This window comes from Peromyscus maniculatus, chromosome 1 (assembly GCF_049852395.1).
Source record: "Peromyscus maniculatus bairdii isolate BWxNUB_F1_BW_parent chromosome 1, HU_Pman_BW_mat_3.1, whole genome shotgun sequence".
In the NCBI taxonomy this organism is placed as follows: Eukaryota; Metazoa; Chordata; class Mammalia; order Rodentia; family Cricetidae; genus Peromyscus; species Peromyscus maniculatus.
The window spans coordinates 156,684,840-156,696,351 of record NC_134852.1 but is presented as its reverse complement, the minus strand read 5'-3'; the positions used below and the strand labels follow the sequence as shown (position 1 = coordinate 156,696,351).

General features: G+C 55.1%; 1 protein-coding gene across 1 annotated transcript; it reads right to left on the bottom strand.

Moving 5' to 3' along the window:
- Positions 1 to 530: 530 nt before the first annotated feature.
- On the bottom strand, positions 531 to 10,577 carry LOC102903007 (aldehyde dehydrogenase family 3 member B3). The gene is made up of 10 exons (XM_076556506.1): positions 10,415 to 10,577; positions 6,105 to 6,267; positions 5,557 to 5,667; positions 5,217 to 5,337; positions 5,014 to 5,099; positions 4,819 to 4,900; positions 4,140 to 4,526; positions 3,625 to 3,791; positions 2,335 to 2,434; positions 531 to 1,132 (listed from the first exon to the last, which is right to left on the bottom strand). Exons 1-10 carry the CDS (start codon positions 10,450 to 10,452, stop codon positions 948 to 950), a joined length of 1,440 nt encoding a protein of 479 aa, XP_076412621.1. The 5' UTR covers positions 10,453 to 10,577; the 3' UTR covers positions 531 to 947.
- Between the last annotated feature and the right edge of the window lie 935 nt (positions 10,578 to 11,512).

The following is an 11,512-nucleotide window of genomic DNA, read 5'->3' as shown; positions in this document are numbered from 1 at the left end:
GAGCCCTGGAGGGTATCTCACGGGTGCAGGGAAACATGCTGAGCAGATGTAGCAGCAGGCTGGGCAGATGCACGCCATGCAAGCTTGGCGGCAGAGGCATTGGAGGCAGAGGCAGCTGCCAGTGATACACAACCCAGCCAGCAGTGCATCCACATGGAGTTTATTATAATAGAGAGATAAAGAGGCAGGGAGACAGAAAGAGGAAGACAGAGAGAGAGAGAGAGAGAGAGAGAGAGAGAGAGAGAGAGAGAGAGAGAGAGAGAGAGAGAGAGAAGTGCACACCTCATGGGAGGAAAAGTGGAAGGAGAGAGGAAGGGGCAGAGTTTTTCCTTAAAAAGAAGCTTCTACATCAGGACACAGGGTGGCCCCAAGGGGCGAGATCAGAATATTAACACCTGTGCCACGACACTTCACGACAGTGAACCCTCTGACCATGAGCTACGAGAGAGTCTTTCCCCCTTGAGCTTGCCCATGTCAGGTCCTTTGATGGAAGCAACAGGAGAGTAACTAATGAACACACTTCAGACAGATTCACCAATTAATCTGACCTGGGTTCAAGATCATGTCACTTCAGATGGGACAAAGCCACCCTGCAGGTGTGGATGGAGCCGTGAGCCACTGCTCTGTCTTTTGGGACCCTGTCTATGATCTGACAAAGGAAGTCCTCCTCAGTCACCAGATCTGCCCAGCCTTGGGGAGGGGGCTCCTCTGTCAGCAGACCTGTCTAAACAGAGGGTCAGGAGGCTGCTGAGGGGGGCTGTGCTCTGGGAGGGGATTGGACCAGCCACCTGGAGGTCCTGCTTGGCTGCAGGTCTGTTCAGAAAACGTTCCAGAAGCGGGGTGTTCACAGGCAGACACCTGCCTTTCGGGAACCACTGGGGATGTGGGAGCAGCTGAAAGCTCAGGTAGGTCGGGGGCTGGGCAGCAGTGGGGAGTCAGGGTGGTGCTCATAGGAGGGTGCAGCTCTGGGAGCCCAGGGCCCATTTCAGCAACTGCTGGTTACGGGGACTGTAAGGAGGGTAACGGAGGTCATTGAGCTTTTCCATCCCGGGGCTGCGCAGCAGACAGGCTCGCTGGTTGGAAAAGGCGTCGAAGGAGAACTTGCCGTGGTACCTGCCCATCCCGCTCGATCCTGTGGGCAGCATGGAACAAAGGGTCAAGCCTTCAGTGGCCAGCTGAAGAGATATCACACAGACCTGGCTCTGACAGGGGCTATCTGAGCCTCTGTTTCCCCATTTGTCCACTGGGCTACACAAAGCACTGTGAGCGAAAGGTTGAGCCCTGAGCCTGCGGGCACCAGCCTACCAGGTGATGACACAGGATAGCTGGACAGTGGCCAATGGGTTGTATCCTGAGGCCAAGTTGCCAGGGTGGGAGTGGGGGTGGATCCTAGCCTTGCCCTGAATAGCTATGCCACCTTGAGAAGGTGACTTTGCCTCAGGCTCCTCTTCTGGGACAGTGACACCCTCCTCCTAGGGTGAAGAAAGTAAATGAATCTTCAGCCCCATGGAGTTCCCAGTGTCTGGAAAGGGACAAAGACCCAGCCCAGGAAGTCCAGGAAGCTGGGATTTCTGGAGTGAGTGAGGCCAGAGGATGGTGAGGTCTACCAGGGGAATAGTGGGTGGTGAGCCAAAAGGACCCAGACTGGGAACTGCTCAGGGAGCCTTGGAGGGGGGTGACATGTTAGAGCCAAGCCGAATGGCTGCCATTGCCGACAAAACTGAGGGAAAGAGAAGGGAGTGAGTCCTCTAGACAGACCAGGAGAGCCAGAGCCATCTGCCATTCATTCCACTCCTGAGACTCACCAGGTGGAGGGATACCCTTTCAATAATGAAGTGGGTTCAGAGGGAAAGGGGCTGCCAAGGTCACACATGCCTGTGGGGCATGCATCCCACATCCCAGGCCTCCTGGAAGCCGCGATGCCCAGGGCTTGGTTCACAGGGACATGGGAAGGCAGAAGTGGCAAACAGGTAGCCTCCTACTTGAGTGAAAACACCCACAGTTATGTGGGGGATGGGGGGCTGAGGACAAATGTTTTTTGATGAACGTCAAAGCGCTTAATGGCTGGCAGCCTCAGGTGTGTTTTCTTAAAACCCAACAAATGGCCTCTCAGATCCTCACCCACACATGCAAGTGCAAGCACAGCTGGAAGGTCCCCCACAGCTGTAGGGAGGTGGGGGGCAGGCTAGATGGACACGGACTGTGGAGAGGGGCTTCCTTTCGTGTCCGCTGCTCTGAGAGTGGGCTGCATGTTCTGCAGTTAGCGTGCTCGAGCAGCAGGGTGTGGATGCAGCCGTGGAGCAGCCCAGAGGGCAGAGCTCTGCAGCCACCTACCCACTCCTCCAAAAGGAAGGCTGGACAGGGTCATGTGCATGAAGCCATCGTTCCCGCAGAAGCCCCCGCTGCTGGTCCGCGCCAGGACCTGTTTAATCACCTGGGGGAGAAAGAGGAACTTGTAAAACATCTGGTTATAATTTGTTTCAGGAAGGGTCTGAGGTCCAAGGTGGGTCTGGACAGACTCACAGACTCCTATGCTGTGGACGTGTTCCCTGTGTGTCTGCCTGTATGTGGCCCTGGCAGGTGATGGGAGAGAACCCCAAGGGGGCGGCATGAGGCTAGAGGTAGTCAGAATGGGGACGTAGTGAGGTACGGTCGTCATGGTAATCCCAGCGGAGGGACGTGAGGTGGCTGCTGAGTCTTATGGTGGAAGAAGTGGGGGGCTTTGTGGGGTGAGTTTGGGCCACTAACTTCAGGTTTGGGCTTATCAGCCTGAGATTGGCTCCAGGAGTTCAAGGTCATTCTCAGCAACATAGGAAACAGAACACTGGTCTGGTTTACAAGAGCTTGCCTCATAAAACAAAGCAAACAGCATGTGTGTACACATGTATACACACATGCGCACATGCATACACACATGCACACATGTATACACACATGCACACATGTATACACACATACATGTACACACATGTACACACACATACACACATATATACACAAATACACACATGTACACACACATACACACATGTATATACACACATCCAGTCAGATAAATGGCTCAGGAGACAATTCTTTTCTCCCAGGATCCAGAACATATCTGCAGTAGCCTAGTGGTCAGCATTCTTTGAAGATAAATGTGCTTTTCCATAAATTTGTTCTCAAATAAAAGTGTATTTATGAAACCAATGTTGAGGGCTGGAGGATGGAGCTCAGTCGACAGTGTTTGCTCAACATGTATGAGGCCTTAGGTTTGATTCCTCAGACCACCTTCAACGAGGCACAGTGTGCACCCCTTGTTACCCCAGAACTACTGATGTGAGGCAGGAAAATCAGGGGTTTGAAGCCATCTCAGCTAGATAAGAAGTATGAGCCCTCAAGGCCAGGGCTACTTGAGACTTTGTCTCAAAAAAAAAGACTCTTGGTTCAGCCAGATGTGGTGGTGCCTAGGAGAATATGTGTAATCTGGATAGGATGTGGTGGAGGGGGACCTCAGAGCCTTCTGGGAGGGAGGGCAGGGAAAGAGCCCAAGAAGCCACCATCCCTGAAATTCTGTCACTGTCCAGAGGGCCTGTGCCCTCTGCTGCCACCGCTCCCATAGCCCACTCCTGGGACGGAGCGCACCTGGCAACTGTTGGAATAGGCATACAGCGCCAGCGGCTTCTCCCGCCTGTTGATGAAGTCAATGGCGTCATTCAGGCTCCTCACGGTCACCAGGGGCAGGATGGGCCCAAAGATCTCCTCCTGCATCACAGGCTCTGTCTCCTGCACGTCCACTAACACGGTGGGTGCTGCAGACACAGAGGAGACAGCCTCTCCATAGGCAGGACACTCTGAGAGACAGGGGCTCGGACAGGGACAGAGCCTGGGCTCTGAGAATTTCAGGCTTAGTGTCTGGGACTCTGGCCTTATGGGATATGGGGCAAAAGCATAAGGTTGTAGCTCAGGGGGGCTGAGCTGTGGGACAGCAGTTTATCACTGAAGAGTCACAGGCCAAGAACCACAGTGCTGGGGACTCCTAGCACCAGAAACGAGAATTCAGTTGCAGGATCAGACTTGAGGTCCACAATGGGCTCCTCCAGCGTAGAAGAGCCTCAGCCCAGGTGGGCTGTGTGCCAGTGATGGGGCAGGAGACTCACCAATGTAGCGTTCTCCCTCATCGCTCTGGCCACCAATGGCCACGCGGCCACAGCCCAGCAGTCCCTGGAGACGCTTGAAATGTTTCTGGTTGATGATTCTGCCCAGATTAGGCGAGGTCTGTGGGTTGTCTCCATAGAAACGTGTGATGGCATTCTGCAGGGCCGGCACCAGCCGCTCCTGCATCTCCTGGCTACACAGGATGTAATCGGGGGCCACACAGGTCTGGCCAGCATTGAAGTAGCGGAACCAGGCCACACGGTTGGCCACGGTCTGAGGGTCACAGTCGTCATCCACATAGCAGGGGTTCTTACCCCCCAGCTCCAGGGTGATGGGCGTCAGGTGTTTGGCAGCAGCGGCCATCACGATCTTGCCTACCCGAGAGCTTCCTGAGGACATGGTCAAGAGACAATATCTTCACCTGGCAAACTGGTCTAGGCATGAATTTTGGCCTCCTCTCTCCACAGACACCTTTCCCAGCCCAAGTTCTGGGCTGTCCCATCTATCCTGACCACCCAGGATCCAATCTCCAAGATTCTCAGAGGGCCTGGACTGGACCTCAGGGACACCTGCACCTCTTGATTGGTTCCCTGCCCTGGCCTATGGCCTTATGCTTCAATGCCTTCACACTGTATTCTCTGCTGCCCCCATCCCCAGGATGCTGGCCAGGGCCATCCTTACCCGTGAAGAAGATATAGTCAAATTTATGTTTCAGCAGCTGCCCGGTCTCCTCGGGCCCACCCAGCACCACAGCAAAGCAGCTCTGCAAGGCAGGGTGACAGCTCAGGAGGCAGCCCTGAGGACAGCAGGGACTTCCCCACTGGCCGGGACACGGCTGTGGGCATGCCGGGTGCTGACAGGCAGAGCCATGCCCACCTGGTCCAGATACCGGGGCAGCAGCTCGGCCAGCGCCTTCTCTGTGTTCTTGCTTATCTCCGAGGGCTTCAGTACCACGCAGTTCCCTGCAGGAGCCAATGGGGAAGCAGAGGAGGGAGGCTGGTGTCTGCACCCCCCAGGGAACTCTGGATGCCCTCTTTGGGAAGGACCCTCAGACTAGGGGGCCCCAAAACCCCACTCACCTGCAGCAATGGCCCCCACTAGGGGCACGATCATCAAGTTCAAAGGATAATTCCAAGGTGCCACGATAAGCACCAGGCCAAAGGGCTCCTTCCGGATGAAGGCTGAGCTCAGTTTCGTGAGCTAGGATGCAGGATGACAGTCAGGTGTCAAGTGAGGAACAGCCCCCTCCCTCCCCCCGCACGTGGGTCCTCACCCCCTGGCTGATGGGGTCCCCAATGAAAAGACTGGCTTACTTTGGTCTCTGGGGCAGGAGGGGGTCTGGGGCAGGCTGCCCTGTGCTCTGCCCCCCCCCCCCCCACTGCCTCCTCCACCTACCATCGCCCAGCCTACAGGGCTCACCAAGTTGGTGGACACAGACTCATCCTTCATCCAGGTCTGCAGGTTCTTGAGGGCCAGGTCCACCTCATTCTGGCACAGGATGACCTCACTCATGTCTGACTCGAAGGCTGACTGTGGGGGGGGGGGGGAGGTCAGGTCAAGGCTGGGCTGGGGTCCACCGTTTGGAAAGGGCATGAGGTGCTTTCCTTGAGCACATAAATGTATGCAGTGTAAGGACAGCATGGTGGTCCCATGGGAACCGAGATTCTGACCTGCCACTGCCTGATCTTGGAATTTTAGGCGAGAGACTTAACCTGAGTGCCTCCGTTTCTCTGTTTGTGACCTGAGAACAGCCATCCAGCTGGCCTCTCAGAGGGGCTCCGTGTGTTCCTGGGTTAACATTGTGTTCTGCATACAAGGCATGGAATGGATATTCAGGATACAGTTTGGGCACACAGCCAATCACATTGCAAGGTATGACTCTCTTTAGGGACTCAAGGTCTCAGAAAGGATGTGGCCCAGGCTGGGAAGGACACATGGGCACCTCTGTGTGCCCCCCCCCCCAGCACCTTGCCCAGGTCTCCAGTCAGAGCATCATGCAGCTGCTTCTTGTTGTCCTGCAGGAAGTGGCCCAGGCTCAGTAGCTGTTCAGTCCTGAACTTGGCTGACTTTGTCTTCCCTGTGTTGAAGGAATTCCTCAGCCTCCGCAGCTTTTCCTCAAAGGGGTCCATCCTGCAACACAGGGCAGTTAACTGGGCGGCGGGGACTGTCTCCATCTTTAAGGCACGTTCCAATTACCCGTGATTTGGGCCACCCCCAGAAGCTTGTGGTCTTCCATGGGAGTCTCCTCCCTCCTATGACCCCCCAGGCTGGGTGTTGGGGTGGTGCTGAGAACTTCTGAATGCTGGTGAATACATAGATTGTTTTGTTGTTGAATTGTTGGTTGCTGTTATTGAGACAAGGTCTCATGTAGTTCACGATGGCCTCCAAAGTATTATATAGGTAGACGTGACCTGTGAATTCCTGATACTCCTGCTCCTGCATTCTCCAGGGCTGAAGTTACAGGCGTGAGCCAAATTTCAAGGCTGGATGTCATTTTACATCTATCGCTGTGTGTCCATGTGCAAATGAGTGCCTGTGCCCATGTGTCTTCATGTGTCTGAACAAGTGTCTATTCTGAATCTGTGGATAAGTGTCTTTGTATATATGAGCGTGTGTGTGTGTGTGTGTGTGTGTGTGTGTGTGTGTGTGTGTGTGTGTGTATGTGTGTGTGTGTGTGTGTGTACCATTGTTGGGTTTTTGTGATGACCTGAATGAATACAGATGTGTGCTATGCATCTGTGTAGACAGGAGCTGCCCATGCTGGAATCTGCTCATGGCCCTCGGAGGTTCACCTAGTGCCAGCACACCCCTTCAGACAGCTCTTACAACAGCACTCCCTGGGAACAGAGTTCATGTCAGACAGTGCCCCACAGTGGACAGCTCTCAAAACAGTGCCCTTGGGAGCAGAGCTCCTACAGGGACAGCAGAGGCGCTCCCTAGCCTCTCCAGTCATATGTCCTCTCAGGACAGCGCCCCCTGTGGACAGAACTCTCAGGACAGTGCCCCCCTGTGGAGAGAACACAGGACAGCGCCCCCTGTGAACAGAACTCTCAGGACAGCGCCCCCCTGTGGATAGAACTCTCAGGACAGCGCCCCCTGTGGACAGAACTCTCAGGACAGCGCCCCCTGTGGATAGAACTCTCAGGACAGCGCCCCGTGTGGACAGCACTCTCAGGACAGCGCCCCCTGGGGACAGAACTCTCAGGACAGCGCCCCCTGTGGACAGAACTCTCAGGACAGTGCCCCCTGTGGACAGAACTCTCAGGACAGAGACTGTTCCTAAGAACAAGAGGCAAAGTTGAGCAGACAGGGCAGGCTCTGAGGGGCTGTCCCAGCTGAGGAATGTGGGGAGACAGGAGGGTACAGACTTGCCCTCCTCCCCAGGGCAGGGCTGCTGATTTCCTGGCTGAGGCCTCCACATTCATGTCCCCTTCCCCTGGGGCCAGCAGCAGGAGGCAGCTCACAGCAGCGTTGCTGAGGACTGTCCCTGAGCAGGTTCATCTCCTGCCAGGGCTGGATGGGGACCCAAACCCTCCTCCTTACAGCCAGGCCTGGGGGAGCCCCCACCTAGACCCCTTCCCAGGAGGACCAGGGCCATTCCCTGCAGGGGCTCCTGGAGAAGCTGGGCCTGGCTGGGGATGCTCGGTTCCCCACTCCCTGGACGGCTGGCATGGCTGGTCTAGATGCTAGGCCCTAGAGCATTCCAGGTCTCTTCCTGAGAGCTCCTTGTGGGGGCCCACGTCACCAGCCCTCACCAGTGCTCACTCTGCCTGGGCTCCATGAGCTCCTGGTCACACTGGCCTTGCTCTAACATTGTCCGTGCCTTCCTGCTGCCTTCATGGGGCTGAACCTGGGATGTGCTGAGGCCCCCAGGGCTCCCTCGTGTGAGGCAGCCTACTTCTCTCAGCTGGGTTATAATCCGGAGGATTACTGTTGTCCGTTCTGACTGTCACTGACGACATGTCAGTGATGTGGCACGAGACTGTAATTATTCGGGATCAGCACACACAGACACCTCTGGAGGCAGGCCAGAGAGTCATCAGCCCGGCTCTCCCTGCGGTGAGACCCAGGGACACAGGGCTTTGTGGATGTGAGGCAGCCGGTGCAAAGGCCTGTGGGGCAGATTTTGAGCAATGAGATGCAGTGGGGCAGGTGTCGTGATGGGACCTCTAAGAGGGAGCTGTGGTAGAGTCTGTGGACATCAAATACAGAGCTGGGGTAAAGATGGAAGGAGGGGTGATGTTTAAGCCTGGCAGATACTGCTACCCCATTGTAAGGATGAAGAAACTGAGGCTTTGAGAGGTCAGCTGATGTGTCTTACTCACAGTGGCTGCTAAACAACGGGTCTTTTGGACCCCACAGGCCTCTCCTCTCACCAACATTATGATCCTGTGCCAATGTGCAAACCATGGTGTGTGTATGTGTTCAAATGTAGGTGGGCTCGTGTGTATGTGCAAACCATGGTGTGTGTATGTGTTCAAATGTAGGTGGGCTCGTGTGTATGTGCAGGTGCATGAGGAGCTATGTGGAGACTACAGGCTGGCACTGAGTGCCGTCTCCTGCGGCTCTCCTCTCTTGCTGTGGGCAGGTCTCTCACTGATCCAGAGCTCTCTCACTTGGCTAGTCTAGCTAGCTGGCCTGGCCCAGGGGCCCCTCTTCTCTGACTTCTGAGCTCTGGGTTAACACGTGGGCTGCTACACCTATTCAGCTTTTTTTTTTGAGGGCAGGGCATCTGAACTCTGATCTCTGCCCTTCACACTTGTGTGGCAATCCCTTCTCCACTGAATCACCTCTCCAGCCCCATGTGGGTCTGTGTTTAGAGACGGGTCTCACTGTGCAGCCTTAGCTGCCTACTTGGCTACTCTCTATGTAGCCTCAAACTTGTGGCAATCCTCCTGTCTCTGCTCCTAAGTGCTAGGAGCACACTTTCATCATCATCACCTTTCTGTAACTTCAAGATTTTCTACAATAAGAATGTAATTCTTCAGGTTGGTGAGATGTCTCAGAAAAGAGCACTCGCCACCGAGCCGGATGACCTGGAACCCACATGGTCAAAGAAGAGAATAACTCAGGCAAACTGTGCTCTGGTCTCTGCCCTCCACAGTCAGGCCACTGCACTTACATATGCTTGCTGGTGCACACATGCACACACGCTAAATAAATTTAAAAAAATTAAAAGAATGTAACAGTTCCAGAAACACAGGAACATCCTCCACCGCTGGCTCTTTTTTTTTTTTTTTTTGAGACAGAATCTTATGCTGCCTGGGCTGGCTTCAGACTTGCTATGCAGCCAGGAATGACCTTGACCGCCTCATCCCATCTGCCTCCACCTCCTCCCAAGTGCTAGGATGATTGGCATGTGTCACCATGATCTATTTACATGGTGCTAGGGGGTGAAACCCAGGGCTTCTTGCACACTAGGCAAGTACTGTTTACTGACATGCCCATGGAGAGGGGAGGCTGACAGTCAAATGGGAGAGAGGCAGAGAACCGAAGAAGGAAGAAGAGCCGCCCCAGGCCATCATTAATACACAGCAGAGGTTCAGGCAGGAGGCAGGGACAGCCGGCAATGCCTTGTCTGCTAGATAGATGGGTTAGAATTGGGCACAGACCTCAGTCACGGCTGTGGGGACTTCAAACAGGGTCACTAGGGGAGTTTCAGTGGCTTTGGATGGGCTGGTCCTGGGGAAACACATCTGTAATCCCAGCCGGCCCTGCCTCCCTCCTTCCCTCTCCCTCTGTCTCTTCCTTCATCTTTGATACATATTTTTTTTTTTTACATAGCCCAGTCCTTGAGTTCAGACTCCTGCCTTAGTCTCTAGAGAGCTGTAATTACAGGTTTGTGCCACTGTGTCCCTAAAATAAAATAAATATGTGGCCCTTTTAAACACCGAACCAGAAACTCAGCTCTGGACTCATCTCCCAAGAAGTCCCCTTCTTTCTAACAACCTGGTCACAGCTCCAGCATCCTGCCAGGATCCCGTCTGTCCACACAGCCTGGAACTCCTCCAGGAAAGATGGGGTTTTGTTCCTACCCCGGGGAACCTGTCTGTCACAGGGGTCACAGGGATGTGAGGCTCAGGGCAAGGAAGAAGGCGGCCACACCTCTGCCACGAGCCCACTGGGCCACCGATTACTCTGCAGACCTAGGCTCCTTCGTGGTCTCAACCCCTGGAGTCCTGGTCCTGCCCGTCTCCTGTGACCGAGACATCCCATTCCCATCAGCCACTGGTCCCAATCTGTGGCCCTAGTGCCCTCTGCGAGAAGGTTCACCTACCTCTGCTCGGCTTCTGGGTATTTGCCCTTGGTGGACATTCTGGCTCCAGATGCACAGCTCCTCTGCTACCCTTCTGGCTCCTGCCTCTGCCGCTGCCAATCCCTCCAAGTGCCCCCGGACCACACTCCTGCGCCCACACCAGATAGCACCGTGATTCTATCTTGGTTGGGCATCTGCCTTTAAACCCTACGCCCTTCCAATCCGAATTCCTTCCTGGTTCCACTGAGGGAAACTGGAATGACAGGACCTGCAGGCTGCTGTCTGGGATACCGAGTTGTGAGGGGCGGGCAGGAAGCTAGCTGGAAGGAGACCCCCCCCCCGGGGGGGGGGGTCCCAGGACAAACCTCACCAGCAACGCTACCTCCTCCAGGAAGCCCTCACGGGTTCATCATCATCCCCACCCTCACACACATGCACAAGCAGGGTGTCCCTGCATAATTGAGGCACCTTCATTTCCACCTGTGACCAAATGGCACACAGGGGCAGAGGAAGGGGCCCTGGCTGTGGTAGAGGAGACTCTGTTGGTGAGGGGAGGGAGCACACCAAGGTGGATGTCACTCATATCTGTATTTCCCATTTTCTGTGTGGCACCAAGCTGGGTTATTTAACCTGAGTGTAACTGTGAGAGTTGTGAGACTGTCCTGGGAGAGGGAAGACATGATCTCAGCTCTGGCACAAGTCAGTGTTTCTGGGTCTGCGGCACTGGTGGATCCCAGTGTTTCTGTGGACACTCACTGAGGTTCTTCTCCTCGGGTCTGAGAAGCAGGAGACTGAGCTCAGGCCCTGCTGCTGTCTCTCACTGATGGCCAGACCCTGTCCCCACCCTCCCTGACCGGCATCAATACACCCCCAGTTCAGGGTTCCAGAGAGGGTGTCTCTGGGCCAGCAGGTGTCTGCCATAACCCTTCCTTGTGGTTGGATCTGAGTCAGGGGGAGCCACAGCACACTACAAACCCCTGACCCCTGAATCTTTGCTAGTTTTAGAGCTAAATGCCCAATGCGGGCCCAGGAAGGGAGCACAGTGCGAGCCAGGGGGTCAGAGGATGGTGTCTCAGGGGTGGCCTTGCCTAAGAGCAGCAGGAGGGTCCCAGAGATGAT